General features: G+C 32.6%; 2 protein-coding genes and 1 long non-coding RNA gene across 4 annotated transcripts; 2 read left to right on the plus strand and 1 right to left on the minus strand.

The window, feature by feature from the left end:
* Positions 1–3,522: 3,522 nt before the first annotated feature.
* On the minus strand, positions 3,523–7,812 carry LOC107025633 (heat shock cognate protein 80). Of its 2 annotated transcripts, none has more exons than XM_015226397.2 (7): positions 7,605–7,812; positions 6,465–6,606; positions 6,114–6,354; positions 5,745–5,988; positions 5,404–5,580; positions 5,041–5,256; positions 3,523–4,668 (listed from the first exon to the last, which is right to left on the minus strand). In XM_015226397.2, exons 1-7 carry the CDS (start codon positions 7,725–7,727, stop codon positions 3,712–3,714), a joined length of 2,100 nt encoding a protein of 699 aa, XP_015081883.1. In that variant the 5' UTR covers positions 7,728–7,812; the 3' UTR covers positions 3,523–3,711. The 2 variants fall into 2 exon arrangements, with proteins under 2 accessions (XP_015081883.1, XP_027774158.1); XM_027918357.1 differs by having other exon boundaries at positions 3,523–4,739; positions 5,112–5,256; positions 5,404–5,547; positions 5,712–5,988.
* A 2,867-nt stretch (positions 7,813–10,679) lies between these two features.
* Positions 10,680–11,190, plus strand: LOC114077901. Its single transcript, XR_003579273.1, has 2 exons — positions 10,680–10,775; positions 10,870–11,190. It is a non-coding gene; the product is annotated as an uncharacterized LOC114077901 (long non-coding RNA).
* A 1,487-nt stretch (positions 11,191–12,677) lies between these two features.
* LOC107024300 (protein transport protein SFT2-like) lies at positions 12,678–16,410 on the plus strand. Its single transcript, XM_015225258.2, has 4 exons — positions 12,678–13,090; positions 15,417–15,684; positions 15,777–15,881; positions 16,057–16,410. Exons 1-4 carry the CDS (start codon positions 12,873–12,875, stop codon positions 16,165–16,167), a joined length of 702 nt encoding a protein of 233 aa, XP_015080744.1. The 5' UTR covers positions 12,678–12,872; the 3' UTR covers positions 16,168–16,410.

Genomic DNA, 16,410 nt, shown 5'->3' on the forward strand with positions numbered 1-16,410 from the left:
TCTTTTTGGAGTTAGTTTAGAAATATTTAAAAATTCATTTTCATACATTGACTTTTTAAAAGATGATTAGTAGATCTCTTATAATGGCCATGCAATAACTGCAGAGAGAATCTAACAACATTCACGAGGACTTGATTTTGAAAATTGTCAACTAAAATCTAGTAAGTATATAATAACACCGTAATTGACTTCATAATTATGGTTATGCTTTAAGCAATAGTCATCCTCAAAGATATATACTTGTTCTTATTAATGAATAAAAATCATACAATTTAAACTACATATATCCATGAACAAAAAGTGGAGTATAATTATTTAGTGTTAATGTCCATGTGAAATTGATTGAGTATTGATAAAAAGGAAAAGAATAGAGAGTCCTAAAACTAGGATTGATTAATTATCTGCTTAATTATTTCTTCCACTCCAAATCAATCACTATCTCTTAATTCTCTCCTCTCATATTTATCACTCAAATATATATGCTCCTTTCTGATCCAAGAATTTCAACGTACAATTTCATTCCTACAATACCTATTCTACTCTCTTCTTCTCAAAATATCATCACTATTGTCGATAAATTATCATAAACCCAAATATTTATTTTGTGTTTTTCATTTATGACAAGACCAAATCAAAGTAACTGTTATAGAAAAAACTTTCAATTCAGAGTGGATTTTGATTGTTTGTCTTCGGAAGAAATGGATCTTAGATTTGATTATGTTATGCCACAACGTAAAAAGATCTAAGGGAGTATTGTAGAGAGTTTTTTTATTTGTTGTGTTCTTCTAAGACTTTCTTTGGTTACTGTGTCGTGGATGTGGTAGTATCAATATTGCTTTTATATAGCCCTTGAAATATGTGTATCCAATAAGAAGTAATCTTAATTAAGATTCGAGTTGTATTTTTAGTAACGAGGTATATAAACATGTATATGTATCCACCATTAAATTTTGAATACATGATTTTTAACAACACGATGGTATTAATAATACGACAGACACTCTACAATCATGATTTGTCCTAAATTCATGTGTTTCAACTGCATTTCATATTTAGATACATATAATTAAATGTATAAGTTTATTATGTATTCGAAATACATATTTTTAAATATAACGTATAAATTTAGATACACATAATTAGATATATATACCTACTATATAGTCAAGATACATGTTATTGGATAAACATCATTCATTCATTTATCTAAATATACAAATTTGGCGAGAGAAAAGTCAATTTACAAGAGCTTTATTTATTTTATCATATAGGAGTATAAAGTAATTTTTTATCTTTAACATTCAACTTTTTAAAGTTAACTGTATATGTAAAGGACTTGAATTTACGTTTCGTCTTAATTTAGTTTGTTTTGTTCTTAAAAGTTAAATAGAACAAAAATTAGTTTAATTGGATACTTGTCATGTATAAAAAAAAAGCACTATTTAATTCAACTTATCACTTGAAAAAAAATTATTTTTACTCAAATTTACATATATAACATGTCTTCAAATAAATAAATATTCCTAAATAGGATCATAGTCCAACTTTTTTCTATGGAGAAAACCTAATTCAAAAAGACAATTATCTTTTCTTCTGATTATTTTGTTATTAATATTTTTTTAATCTTTTAAATTAAACCTTTTATATTTACCTGCTATTTTATTGTGTTTCACAAGGATTCGTATATTAAGAAAAGAGTAGATGAGTCCCATTAGTAATAGGATTTGGAATACCAAATTTTATTTATATAAAGGGTATTGAAAGAGGTATATTTTATATCAAAATATATTTTGTTTTTAGGTTTGTTGTTGAGAATGTCAATGAGAGTATTCCATAGTCTTTCTGGGTTGATGATCAATCCTGTTATTGCAATAACAGGGATCATGGCTCAGAGATATCTACTTGGATTGAAGAATAGTGTTATTGCAATAACAGAAAAGAGTGTAATATTAAGTGTGAATCCAAAATCAATCACTATGTCTCAACATGGGTTGAAGAGTGTAGTATCAAATCATATTGTTATTGCGATAACAAGGAATAGCGTATTATCAAATCATATTGTAGTTAATCTCAAATCGATGACTATGGCTCAGAGGTATCAACATGAAATTAATATGGCGGCCAAATCGATGAGTATGACTCACTTATTATCAAATCAGACTATGGCTCAACATAAAGTGATCAAATCGATGACTATGACTCACTTATTATCAAATCAACATAAACTTAATATGGTGGCCAAATCGATCTCTATGGCGAAAGCTGGTGGACGTGGATACATCACAATGGCTGCGTGCGGTAGTTCTACAAAACTAAGCTACTACATTCTAATTATACAGATTATACATATAATCTTATCTCTAATAGAGATTAATCGGATCCATGCAAGGAGAAAGGAACAAATGAATACTCATACCTGCACCCAGTGCAGGAGTATCTATCGTTTTCAATCTTTACCAATTTATGTATGAATCTTTTCTTTTTCAATAACATAGCTTATTTTACGTTTGGGTATGAATTTATGATTTTGGGAAACTTGGTTTAGTTTGAACTTATTATCCAAATCAAACGGATCTAACCATGACGAATTTAATTTAAACTTGACTTGTAAGGATTTGACTGTTACTAGAACTAGAGTCCAAATGTTGTTTTCTATATCCAGGTTGAACCATTATTATCCAAATATGATGTTGACATTTTTTATTTTGAATATTTGTCTAATTATTAAATATAATGGGCTAAGTTTATAATTTTATAGTTTCACTTTTTTTTCGTTATAATTAATGGGACCCACCACCTATTTGTATACCAACCCTAAAAACCTATTTATACATACAAAATTAATTTTATCTCTCCTACCACATACATTTCTTTCTCCTAAAATCACTCCTCTACTCAAAATATTTCACCTTCTTCCTTCCATCTTGGTCTCAATTTTTTTTCCTCCATCAACAATTGTATATGTGTTATGCTTCTTACTTTTTCATGTTTTTCTAAAGATAAATCTTTCTTATCAGATTACAAGTTTTTCAAAATCAGAATGGAAGATTCATCTTCATCCATAAGAATTGCCTACTTGAATGTTGTGTATATAGTTTTTTGTACATCGAATATTATATACAAAACTGATCAAGATATTTGTATTGTTATATTCATATTGTAAGTTTTTTGTATATTCAACTAGTTATATATGTATACAAGTATTACGTTAAAAAAATTGATACAATTATTTGTATAATAATTTATTTTAAAATCACAAATTTTTTATATTTTACATTATTATATATAAATCTTCTTGAAGGATTTGTGTATATACAAGTAATATATTCATATAACTAAAACTTAAAAAATTATTCCTATCAGAAGATGAATGGACGCTTGCAATCACTACATAGTATATAACTAAAAATGCTTTACAAACTCTTCACCAAGTTAGCAAAATAAATGATACTAGGTACCAAACTAATTATATGATCCAGAATCAGGGGGAGCAAAGTAAAATATTTCACAGAAAGAAAAAGCTGGGCAAGAAAAGAAACTATATTAACCACGAACGTCAAAACAAAAAGAGAATTATAACCTAACATTGAACTCCATTCTAAAAGAATGGCATTAAAACCCTATGACATATCGTTCTGATGGGATAAAGCAAAAACTAGGGAATAAAATAGTAGTAAAGGAACCCATAAAACTATCAAAACATTAATGAACTTAATCAACCTCCTCCATCTTGCTGCCCTCAGCATCAGCTTCAGGATCCTCCAATGCTGGCATGTCAGCATCAGCATCTCCGCTTTCCTCATCAATGCTCAAACCGAGTTTCAACATCCTGTGAATTCTGTTGCCAAAGGTGTTTGGCTCCTCGAGGCTGAAACCTGAGGTGAGAAGGGCAGTCTCAAAAAGCAAGAGAACCAAGTCCTTCACAGACTTGTCATTCTTGTCTGCATCAGCCCTCTTCCTTAGCTCATCCATGATGGAGTTCTCTGGGTTGATCTCCATGGTCTTCTTGCTAGACATGTATCCAGCCATGCTGGAGTCCCTAAGTGCCTGTGCCTTCATAATTCTCTCCATGTTAGCAGTCCAGCCATACTCACCAGTGACCAAACAGCAGGGAGAGTCAACAACACGGTCAGAAACAATGACCTTTTCAACTTTGTCTCCTAGCACATCCTTCATCACCTTACACAGTCCCTCAAACTTCTCCTTCAATTCTTCCTGCTTTTTCTTCTCATCTTCACTCTCATCAAGCTTGAGGCCTTCCTTGGTAGCAGAAACAAGCTTTTTGCCCTCAAATTCCTTCAGCTGACCAATTGAATACTCATCAATGGCATCAACCATGTAAAGCACCTCATATCCCTTCTTCTTCAGTTTCTCCAGGAAGGGAGAGTTCTCAACAGCCTTCTTGCTCTCACCAGTAATGTAGTAAATATCATTCTGGCCCTCCTTCATTCTGGTCACATAGTCCTTCAAGCTGGTCATCTCATCACCACTCTTAGTGGAGTGGTACCTCAGCAGTTCAGCAAACTTTGCCCTGTTCTGAGAATCCTCGTGGATTCCAAGCTTGAGGTTTTTAGAGAACGCCTCATAGAACTTATTGTAGTCCTCCTTGTTCTCAGCAATTTCAAAGAAAAGCTCAACACACTTCTTCACCAAATTCTTGCGAATAACCTTTAGGATCTTGTTCTGCTGCAATGTCTCTCTGGAGATGTTGAGAGGAAGGTCCTCAGAATCCACAATACCCTTCANAAAATCTTCAAACCAAAGCGATTAATATTATTGCTCACCAGAAATGTAGTAAATATCATTATGGCCCTCCTTCATTCTGGTCACATAGTCCTTCAAGCTGGTCATCTTATCACCACTCTTAGTAGAGTGGTACCTCAACAGTTCAGCAAACATTGCCCTGTTCTGAGAATCCTCATGGATTCCAAGCTTGAGGTTTTTAGAGAACGCCTCATAGAACTTATTGTAGTCCTCCTTGTTCACAGCAATTTCAAAGAAAAGCTCAACACACTTCTTCACCAAATTCTTGCGAATAACCTTTAGGATCTTATTCTGCTGCAATGTCTCTCTGGAGATGTTGAGAGGAAGGTCCTCAGAATCCACAATACCCTTCACAAAGCTCAAATATTCAGGGATCAACTCATCACAGTTATCCATGATAAACACACGGCGAACATACAACTTGATGTTGTTGGGCTTCTTCTTTGTGTCAAAGAGGTCAAAAGGAGCCCTTTTTGGAACAAAAAGGACAGCCTTGAACTCCAACTGACCCTCAACAGAGAAGTGCTTCACAGCAAGATGCTCTTCCCAATCANAATCAACTCATCACAGTTATCCATGATAAACACACGGCGAACATACAACTTGATGTTGTTGTGCTTCTTCTTTGTGTCAAAGAGCCTTGAACTCCAACTGACCCTCAACAGAGAAGTGCTTCACAGCAAGATGCTCTTCCCAATCATTAGTCAAGCTCTTGTAGAAAGCAGCATACTCTTCCTTTGTGATCTCTTCTGGCTTTCTCATCCAAATAGGCTTCTGCTTGTTTACCAGTGACCACTCATTGGAAACTTCTTTGACCTTCTTCTTTTTATTCTCTTCCTTCTCCTTTTCCTCATCGACCTCCTCTACCTTTCCCTCCTCATATTTCTTCTCCTCTTCCTCCTCATCATCAGAAATTTCCTTCTCTATGGTCTTCTCAACCCACAGANCACCAGTGACCACTCATTGGAAACTTCTTTGACCTTCTTCTTTTTCTTCTCTTCCTTCTCCTTTTCCTCATCGACCTCCTCTACCTTTCCCTCCTCATCTTTCTTCTCCTCTTCCTCCTCATCATCAGAAATTTCCTTCTCTATGGTCTTCTCAACCCACAGAGAAATAGGATAGCTAATGAACTCAGAGTGCTTCTTAATCAGGTCCTTGAGCCTACGTTCTTCAAGGTATTCAAGCTGATCCTCCTTGAGATAAAGGACCATCTTGGTACCCCTAACAAAGTTCTCACCAGATGTATCCCAGGTAACAGTGAAAGAGCCACCGGCTTGAGACTCCCAGACATTTGATTCCTTTTTATCTGTTGAGCCAACTTAAGCTCATTGCAAAGATTTAATCCTTCNCCAAGGTTCTCACCAGATGTATCCCTGGTAACAGTGAAAGAGCCACCGGCTTGAGACTCCCAGACATATTGCTCATCATCATTGTGCTTTGTGGTCACAACAACCTTCTCAGCTACCAAGTAAGCAGAGTAGAAACCTACACCAAATTGACCAATCATGCTAACATCAGCACCAGCTGCAAGAGCTTCCATGAACTCCTTGGTTCCTGACCTTGCAATTGTACCCAGGTTATTCACCAGATCTGCAAATAAAACAAAGAAGGTCAGCAAATAGAAATGCAACATTAAGAACAGATAATATAGATGAAACTGTGGTTGAGCATCTAGCTTCCAATATGTCCCTACTACTTACCAGCCTTTGTCATACCAATACCACTATCAATGATAGTGAGAGTATTGTTGGCCTTGTCTGGAATAATATGGATGAAGAGCTCTGGTTGACCATCTAGCTTGCTCTTGTCGGTTAAACTCTCAAAGCGGATCTTGTCTAGAGCCTAAAAGTATAATCCCAAAATACAAAGAAATATCAAATATGGCATAAAATTAACAACCAAGTAAGAACAAACATTTCATTTCATGTGATATAATAGGATCCAGATAACAGAACCGAATCCCTCAACCAGAAACATATTGATTTAAATAGCTGATCGGGCAATCAAAATTCAGATACTTGTATTTGCATTACCTAGTCTGAGCAAAAATAGGACAACTAGATAAACTCTTATTATGATGACAAAGCAGAACATTGAATTAGGTGCTCTAAATTACTCAAATTATTTTGCAACGTCACAGAGGTCGATGGCACCATGGTATATCATAGTGAAAATCATATAATAACACTACGATGATACATATGTTCAGACAAGGGATCTAGAAGACACGATACACAAACCTGGCAAATTTGTACATTACCATTGGAGATACACGACAGGCTAAATACTCACTCCTATCAGCTAAGTATTAAGATGCCAAAACAGAAGCTCTGAACGATCCAGACAGAGCACTATGGAACAGCAGTATCCCAGACAATCACATCAAGCTATCCATATATAGAATACATATGAAAAACCTCAAAAAAATACTCAGCTGCTCTAAAATAATCACAGTTCATAATCAAAGAACGTCATAGCACTACAGTGTATGCTGGAAGATCACCTTAAGCTATCAACAACAACAATACAGATAAGCATAACCTCCACATAGAAAATAAACTGCTCTAAAATAATCATTGCTTCAAAATTATAGCACCTACAGTATCCTAGAAGATCACGTTAAGCTATACACGAACAAAATACACATAAAAACTCAAAAAAAAATTGATGCTGCTCTCTAATAATCAAACTTCAAAATCACATAGATCACATTAAGCTTTCTCCGAAGACAATAAAAAAAAGCTCAGATCGCTATAGAATAATCAAATTTTAAACTATGAAAGAGCAATAAAACCACAGTATTCTAGAAGATACAAAAAACTAAACCGTCGGAGACTTACATCGGAAGAATTGCTGATGAGTTCACGGAGAAAGATCTCCTTGTTGCTGTAGAAAGTGTTGATGATAAGACTGAGAAGCTGATTGATCTCAGCCTGGAAAGCAAACGTCTCTACGTCCGACATTTTTTTGTAGATCTAAAGAGCTGAAGAAAACTGTAAGGCGAAATGGAACACAAAGGGACTCGAATGCAAGAGGAGGATCAGGGGAAGTTTTTAGCGACTTTATATACTAGTCCATTTAGGGTTTCTAGATCCTTCTATGGGCTATTATTTATTTATTTTAATTTTTCTAATAATTGGATATGGAGAGCCTATTTTAATTAAGTTCTAATCACACTTTTACGTTTTCTCATCAATCATAACCCATTTTAGAAATTATTTTGAGCAAAAAAAGGATTTCCACACAATTTATTTGATTATTAAAATTTTGAAGTCGAAATATTCGATTGAAAATATTTATTTAATTTCCAAACCTTTGATAATAATATTAAAAATATAGAAATGTAATTTTTTAGGATTAAATTAAATTAGAAGTGTTTATACGATAAAATGTCATAAATATGGATGGTAAATTTTATTTTATTTTTGGATTTTGGTTTATTTTTATTAATGTCAATTGAAATTTGTATTAGTTTAAATTTTATTATTTATTTTTAATAGTTAATCTTTATGAGATAAATATTTTTATTAATGTACTATATGTTACGAATGTATTATCAAATTAACAAGATTTTCTAATGTAACACCTTGGATGTCTAGAATTATTTTTTGTTTCATATAAAACTCTTATGAGTCTTAATTTGAGAATTTTATTATAACATTGTACGTTTTTTTATAACATCGTATTTTAACTTAAATACAAAACTATATACCCAAGGTATTAAATATTTGTGGAAAAGAAAAAATCTTTAGATACAATAATTTGCATAAGTATTTATTTTATATGACTTTTTTATTGATTATTAATATTTTAACAGAGATAGTAAATCTAGTTAGGTGAAGAAACTAACTACTATTATATGATATAGACTTTATTTGAAATAATTTTCTCTTAATTGTGATATATTCAAAAAATTATATATATTTTAGTTACTTTCCACGTGGAAGTGGAGGAAAGTGTTAACAATATTTCAAATATATGTTGCTGCCACTTATCCCAATTATAAGTAATTAATAAGTATTAGAAAGGCTTTTAACCATATGTGATGTTATATGTATATTAATATATACCGTCAATTATTGATTCATTGTTCAAACAAAAGACTATATGTGATTTCTGCATATACTTTGGTGCATACGTCTATGAAAATATTTTTGAGTATCGTGGAAAAAAATTGAGTGAGACGTTATAAAAATTGATTTGGTTTTTAATATTTTTTATTTTGTTTTATTCTTTCACTTTTCAAAACAATCAAGTAGGGAGAGAGTGTATTATTTACGCATAATCAAAGCTCTGTTGAGAAATTTTTTTACTAAAGAATGTTGTGTAATGTATCTTGATTTAACATACCAGAAAGTCACTATGTTCACGAAAGAACAACTTCGTTCTTCAAATATAGAACTAAAAAATTACTTAAGATTATAATGGGGTAAATTTCAAAAGTCGCATGCATAAGATGTCTGCCGCAAAAATATAAATCCCAAAACCTTATGATCCAATTAGCTTATGTTCAAACATCCTTGACTTCACATATTCTATAATTTATCGGTATCTTACGCAAAATTATCTTATTACATTTACATACTTTATAATTTATTGATATCATACACAAAATTATCTTATTACAATTATTAAGCAATGGAAGAATATGATTTATTCGAATATATATAAATCATCCTTGAATATTATTCAACTCTTTTTTTTCAAATATTGCTTTGCTTATAAATATTTTTCATGTTATTGCAAGCCAATTATATTTCAAAACATGAATCATGTACTAACAACAAACAAGCTCAATTATTTTACTTTCTCATATGCAATTGGACATACGGGTGGCCCAATACCTTTAAAGATAAGCTTGGCCTCAAAATCGAACGTCTAATTTTTTAGTAATAATAAAATTATTTTAAATTTTTTTAACAAAAACAAATAAAGAATGTTCTAATTTGTTTCAAAATATTAAGAAATGTTTTTCTTATGAGTCAATTTTAAATTTTAACTTCCACTTGATATGTTTAAGATCACACAATTAAAAATATTTCAGTATATATATATCTTTAGTTTAAGATTGGAAAAAATAAAACTTTTTATATTGAAAAGAAAGTAATAAATTGAATCTCAAATAAAGAAAATAATTAAAATTTATACCTCCAACTTATTTTTGACTTTAGGCCACTAATTAGCTTCAGCAGCCACTAAAGGGATAAAATCACACAATTAATATGACATTGTGTCACCAATCATAACAAATTCGACAAAAACATTATACCTCGATGTAAGGGAATATTTTTAAAAAAAGTTTTGAACATAATATCTGCTAGAGCAACGATTTTTATTTTTAATAGAATAATGATGTTAATATTATAAGAGAAATTTTCTTTATCAAGAGCGATTTTGTTCTTTTAATTTTTAAAAAATGATTTGTTCTTTTAAAATATTTTGATAACTTTTTTTTTACATTTTGGCTGTTTACTTATATTTATTCAATTTGTTCATTATAATTTTTTTAATCATAATATTATAAATAATTTTACTAATATTTTCATTGCTTTTATTTCTAGATTCCTAATAATTGTCTATTCACAAATAAGAACCCAAAAAATTTATTTCAAGGGTAAGAACCAAAAAGTTACATTTCTAACTAACATCTCTAAAAAATTATAACTAGCTGATTATTCACGTAATTTCTTAGAATCTGATTTATTTTGATTTTAGATCCTTTTATATTCTAAATCCATTTTTTGTCACCACATAAACAAGAAACGCCTACTATTAGTGTGAAACTAACTATTTAAAGAACTATTAAACGGGTAAGATAATTCAATTTAACTGAATTACAGAAAAGAATCCTTTTTTTTTAATTATTTTGGTGATTAACATTTTTTCCACTTTTTTTATAAATTGGAAAACTCCCACTATTCACCGTCTGTGATAGTATGAAGTTCTAGTTGATACTATCCACCATCACTTGATGACACAGAACATGAAGCTATGCGTATAAGTTCTGTTTGGTTTGTCATTTCGATAATATCACTTGATAAATATCAATACTCTGTGTATTTTGTTTCAAATTGATCGTTTATTGATTCGTTAGTTATATTGCAGGTTACATTTATAATCTGGTCATAGAGAGAACGATCAGAATGCTAAACAACAAAAGATGTTAACTATGGAGATACTAAGAAATCAAAAATTGAAAAACATTGTCGAAGAAACAATGCAAAAATCTTATTCGGAGTATTCAATCGTGTTATCCCTGGGTTGAATAGTGTATTATCAAATCATACCGCTTTATTGTTGATCGTGCTATTGTGAAGAGTGTATTATCAAATCACAGTGTAGTGAATTTCGAATCGATCACTATGACTCATAGATACCTGGGTTGAAGAGTGTAGTATATATTAAATCATACAATTTTGGGGTTAATCGTGTGAACTATGTATTATCAAATCATAGTATAGTGAATTCCAAATCGATCACTATGGCTCAGAGATGGGTTAAAAAGTATATTATCAAATTATACAACTTTTGTGTTAATCGTGTTATTGGGAAGAGTATTGTATTATCAAATCATCCGAAATCGATAACTATGGCTCGGAAATACCAACATGAAATTAGAATGGCCAAATTGAGTCAGAGACACATGCATAGCTATATAGGTATGGCGAAAGTGGGTGGTGGACACGAATTCATCACAATTCTGACGTTGTTATAGAGAGCTAAGCAATTTCGTTCTTTTTATGCTAGTTATGCATACAATCATAGATTTAATAACGATTAAGCGGGTGAATGTAAGGACACAAGATTTAAAAGTTACTCGGAAAGAAGAGGGAACAAAGACATAAGTTTTCAATGCATAGATTTTTTTTTATTTTATCAAATTTTTACGAATTTATTGTAAATCTTTTCTTCTTAATCTTTTTTTCAATAACATAGACACATCTTAGCTTATTTTATGTTGTGTATGAATTTATGTGTTTGGGCTATGTTGTCAAAACAAAATAATTTACTCGTGGTCAATTTTTATTTTTTATTAAGCTCCCTAACCCTAAATATTTATAAGACTTGGTTTAGTTTGAGGGATTGGGATATAGGAACTTATTATCCTAACTAAACCATTTGCAATTGTAAGTAAATTAAGTCAAGTTAATAAATTTTGATATTTAACCACACAATAAATCAATAACATATCAGTATAATCCTATATTATTATTATTATTATTTTATTAATATATACAAGAGTCATGGTAGGACGATCATGACTATGAAGAGTTGTACAATGAGAAAAATCACCTCACACCTAGTGCTTAACATCTGGTGCGCGTGCAATTTTGATTTTGAGGATCCCAACATCGGATGAGACAGACCCTTGTCATTCTTTAACAAATCCTTAGTGTTGACATAGTTGATTTGAATAAGATCCTTTTGAATTTTGTTTCGAATGAAATAACAAATCATCTTGATGTGCTTAGTACGCTCATGAAACACACGATTTGCAACAATTTATATGGGAGCCTTGCTATCACAGTACATAGAAGTTGGTTCAATCAACTTTACTCTTAGCTCACGAACCATATCCACCGACCACTATGACTAACAAATATAAATATTTCATTTGTTGGGGTCAAATAAATAATTACACATCTATTTTCTTATAATATTAATTATTTTTATTTTAATTATAGATTCATTATATCTATACAAATAATAAATTACACAAACTAAAAAATTGAATAAAAAATCTTAATTATTCGATATAAAAATCTAAAAAATACATTCAGATTCCAACATTTTAATGTTAATAAATAATATAAATAAGGGCTTAAACAATAGGTGCAATTGATCAATATATAACAAAGACACTAATAATATCCCTTAAATGACCAAAGGTTCAAAATTAGAAAATACAAAATAATTACAATAAGTAAGGAACTGGAAACCGGAGATTATTGAAGCTGTAGCCGGAAAATGAGTTGCCGGTAGGTGGGAAAGCAACAAGCAATTCTGGTCACCGGCGGGGGCTCCGTTTGGATCCGATCCAATTTCTCCATATTCCTCAGTTACTTTAACACTGCGACTGTAGTCGACTCGCCGGACATAGATACACAATGCAGAAGTGGTTTTCAGCGGGCAGCGGCGGCGGAGATGATCGTTATGTTGAGCAACAACAAGCTTCTTCTTCAACTCCTTCTTTGCTGGCTGATTGGAATTCATACGCATCAGCAAAATCATCGGATGAGAGCTCCAGCACTGCGTTCATAGGCAGCTTCGATCTCGAATCCGCTGTTCGTTCCGCTAACGATACCGTTTCTGGCACTTTTAACGTGTAAGTTCCTTTCTCATCCTGGAGTCAATTTCCTTTTTATCTGTAATGTGTGCTTTAAAGGAACTGATAGGTAATTCACTAATACTACTCCAATTTTGGCCTCGAGCTGAGGAAGAAAGCTGATAACGAGTACATGTAGCTGAAACGTTCTGTATTAGTCGTAATTCTTGCTGATCCTGTTGGAAATGTTCTGAAATCGACAATATAGTTTGAATTTGGTAGTTTGGATTTCACAGACCCATTGAGATGTGTTATTAATTAAGAATATGGACATTGGATCTAATCAACTCCAAATTTAGCTCATCAGGTGAGTATGTCGATGGCCATATATCCATTTTGTCAGTCAGTAAGAGGCTCTTAACGTTGCAAACTCCTCTTTGCTTTCATGAGATTGTTTTGCTAAATATGTGTATCCACCTAGAAAAACATAATTTGTGGTCTGTTGGATCAGAGTCCGAGATAGAGATAAATTCAACAAATAAGCCTTCTAATGACTGACAAAAACAATAAAGATAAGAAGAATTATGTGGTTTGGTGTGATTATGATATGAGTTGAGTTTAAATGAAGCGGTGACGATTCATATAGCTAGTCCAACTTGTTTGAGACTGACGCGTAATTGTTGTTGTATCCAAATGTCTAATTCCATTATGTAGTATCCTGGACTTCTCCTTCTAAAATAGTCTTTCTCATAGTTAATTTTGTTGTTCTGCACTCTATCACATTGATTAGTATCTGATCCCTGACCTTGACTATTAGTCTTCTCAACATTTCTGTATCTTTTGAGATGATTACTCTGAAAGATAGGTTGTTCAAAGGAATTGCTTCAGCGATTTTCTCAATAGTGTTTGACAGGTTAGACTGGACAAATTAGATGTTTGAAACTACAGAATTGTATTTGTTGCTCGCTTCCCAGAAAACAAAACCTGAAATAGTTACTTTTTAACATAATGGCTAGTTATAAACAGATCTCACTAAGAAAGGCAAGACTAGCAGTGTAACAAGGTATTGTTTTGCCAACATTGCTTAATAGTGAGTTGCACAAGCAAGGTACAATATTTTCTTGATTCTTACATTTGGAAATGAGCCTAGACCTGAGTATCGATATAGAAATCAATGTTAACTTATATGACACTGATTCCCAGTTGTTGATTGAAAGTCTGATAGTGTTAGCATTTAGCAATGACAAAAACATTAAGGTGTGCAAGCTAATACTTCCATTTTATTTTGATGTGCTTTAGGAAATCATGGCTCTCAGAGTACTAGACTTGAGTATTGATATAGAAATTATCAGTTAGATGTCCAAATGATACTTGTGTGGGTGGTCCTTTCGTCTAGAAAATTTTCCATCCTACGAATTATATCACAAAGTTGAAATTCAGCTTAAAGTAGGCAGGATCCATCATTCAGGATAGTGCTTTGGCCTACTTCTGGGTCTGCCGAGGATAAGGAGAGAAAGTGAGAGCCAATTGAGTTCAGAAGGTAAAAAAAACTTACTCCCAAGGAAAAAAGAATCTTTAATCTGATTGATATTTCATGTTGATGGAGCCATTTTCTGGGAGATCATAAATTTGTGCATGTCATGAACCTTATGAGCCTGAATCTGATGTCATAAAAACAAAATACAGAAATACTTTGTGAAACAGAGAGCTGATTTACTAACATCAAAATTCCTAGATCACTCCAAATTGCATAGTGAATGGCACGAGTGAGATAACAATAGGGGTTTTGGGAAGTGGAAACCATGGAGATCTGTAGTTAGCTGGCTAGTATTTATCACTAGAGAAAGAATCCTCTTTTGGTGCAGGTTGTACTCTTTAGTCGTAATTTTTTATCATAACAATTGTCAATGTTGTGAAATTTAGTTCTTCTGTAACCAAGTAAGATGACACCTGGTTGGATCTTATCATAGGAGAAAGAATCCTCTTCCAGTACATATTGGAGTCTTCTTGTCGTTGATGGATTTTCATCATACTATTTATCGTCATCAATGCTGTGTAAGTCATGATTTTTATCATAATCATCATCAATACTGTGAAGTTATACTCTATGCCGATATCATGTCTTTATTTCGGAGGAGTCCTCTATGGTTGCTTGGTAGACTCCCAAGTCCCAACCTTGTTTCTTCATTCCTTATTGTATATTGTAATACCACATTAACTTATTTCAGACAAATGAAATTCATGGATTGGAGAGAAGCTGTGGATATACTGTGAAATGTTATATGGAAAATCTATTTCTTCCCTGCTTTTTGAGTAAGTTGACATTTTGAGGAGTTCTTTGACTATTGTTTTGATGACAGAATATTGGTTATTGATCCTTATTCAGGGTTTCTAAAGGAGTGAGAGACATTCCAGGGAACTTGCAGTCCGCCACTAGCAATATTCCTTCTGGGAAAGCCCTCATGTATTTTGGTCTATTCATGGCGACTGGAGTCTTCTTCATTTTCATGGCATTCACTTTATTCCTTCCAGTGATAGTATTGGTGCCTCAGAAATTTGCCATTTGCTTTACTCTTGGATGTTCGTTTATCATTGGGTCATTCTTCGCACTCAAGGGCCCAAAGACTCAGTTTACTCATATGTTCTCAATGGAGGTATTTTTTTCCCCTTTACAACTGGTCTATGGTGCTGTGTATATCGTGCTTAATGTCCTCTAAATCTTTCTTTACCCCGTAATTTGTACCAGAGACTCCCTTTTACGCTAGGTTTCATGGGTAGCATGATTGGCACTCTCTACGTTTCCATGGCACTCCATAGCTATATCCTTTCGGTGCTCTTCTCTGTGATTCAGGTAACTTGAACTTCCAGTGTTCTTTTCCTCCCCTTTTTGGTTCTGTTTCTTCTTTCATCTTTTGCAGTTATCGTCTGTCGCATGATTTATTCTCGTCTCTCTGTCTAAAGTTTCTTACTTGCAGTTTTCAACTGCTGAAAGCAATTATTGTTGTCTGACTTCCCTGTCATTTCAGGTTCTGGCATTAGCATACTACGCAATATCTTACTTTCCCGGTGGCTCTGCTGGCTTGAAATTTCTGTCGTCTTCTATGATTTCTTCAGTGTTGAAATGCTTTGGCAGGTGAAGGCTTGTAACGCAACTGTGTCAACTTTCTGCAGCTTTATTGTTCATTAGTATACATTCTGTAGTTGTAGACTTGTATTGTGAAACTATGGTGTACAATTTTGACAAAATTTAGTTAAGTTTCTCCTTTGAAGCCTCTTGCCGGATTTGTGCCAGGGTCAGTCACTACTCGATTTCAATAGATTGTATTTCTATGACTAACAATTTATATACAAGATCCTAAATTGATTGTTTATGAAAGCAA

Source organism: Solanum pennellii, chromosome 7 (assembly GCF_001406875.1).
Source record: "Solanum pennellii chromosome 7, SPENNV200".
Classification (NCBI taxonomy): Eukaryota; Viridiplantae; Streptophyta; class Magnoliopsida; order Solanales; family Solanaceae; genus Solanum; species Solanum pennellii.

Coding starts and splice junctions, on each gene's coding strand:
- LOC107025633 (XM_015226397.2), bottom strand. CDS start 7,727: ATGTCGGACGTAGAGACGTTTGCTTTCCAGGCTGAGATCAATCAGCTT. Junction 5,581..5,744: donor AAGAGAAGAAAAAGAAGAAG/GTCAAAGAAGTT, acceptor AAAAAGAAGAAG/GTCAAAGAAGTTTCCAATGA. Junction 5,257..5,403: donor AGGGTCAGTTGGAGTTCAAG/GCTCTTTGACAC, acceptor TTGGAGTTCAAG/GCTGTCCTTTTTGTTCCAAA.
- LOC107024300 (XM_015225258.2), top strand. CDS start 12,873: ATGCAGAAGTGGTTTTCAGCGGGCAGCGGCGGCGGAGATGATCGTTAT. Junction 15,685..15,776: donor CTCATATGTTCTCAATGGAG/GTATTTTTTTCC, acceptor AATTTGTACCAG/AGACTCCCTTTTACGCTAGG. Junction 15,882..16,056: donor TGCTCTTCTCTGTGATTCAG/GTAACTTGAACT, acceptor CTGTCATTTCAG/GTTCTGGCATTAGCATACTA.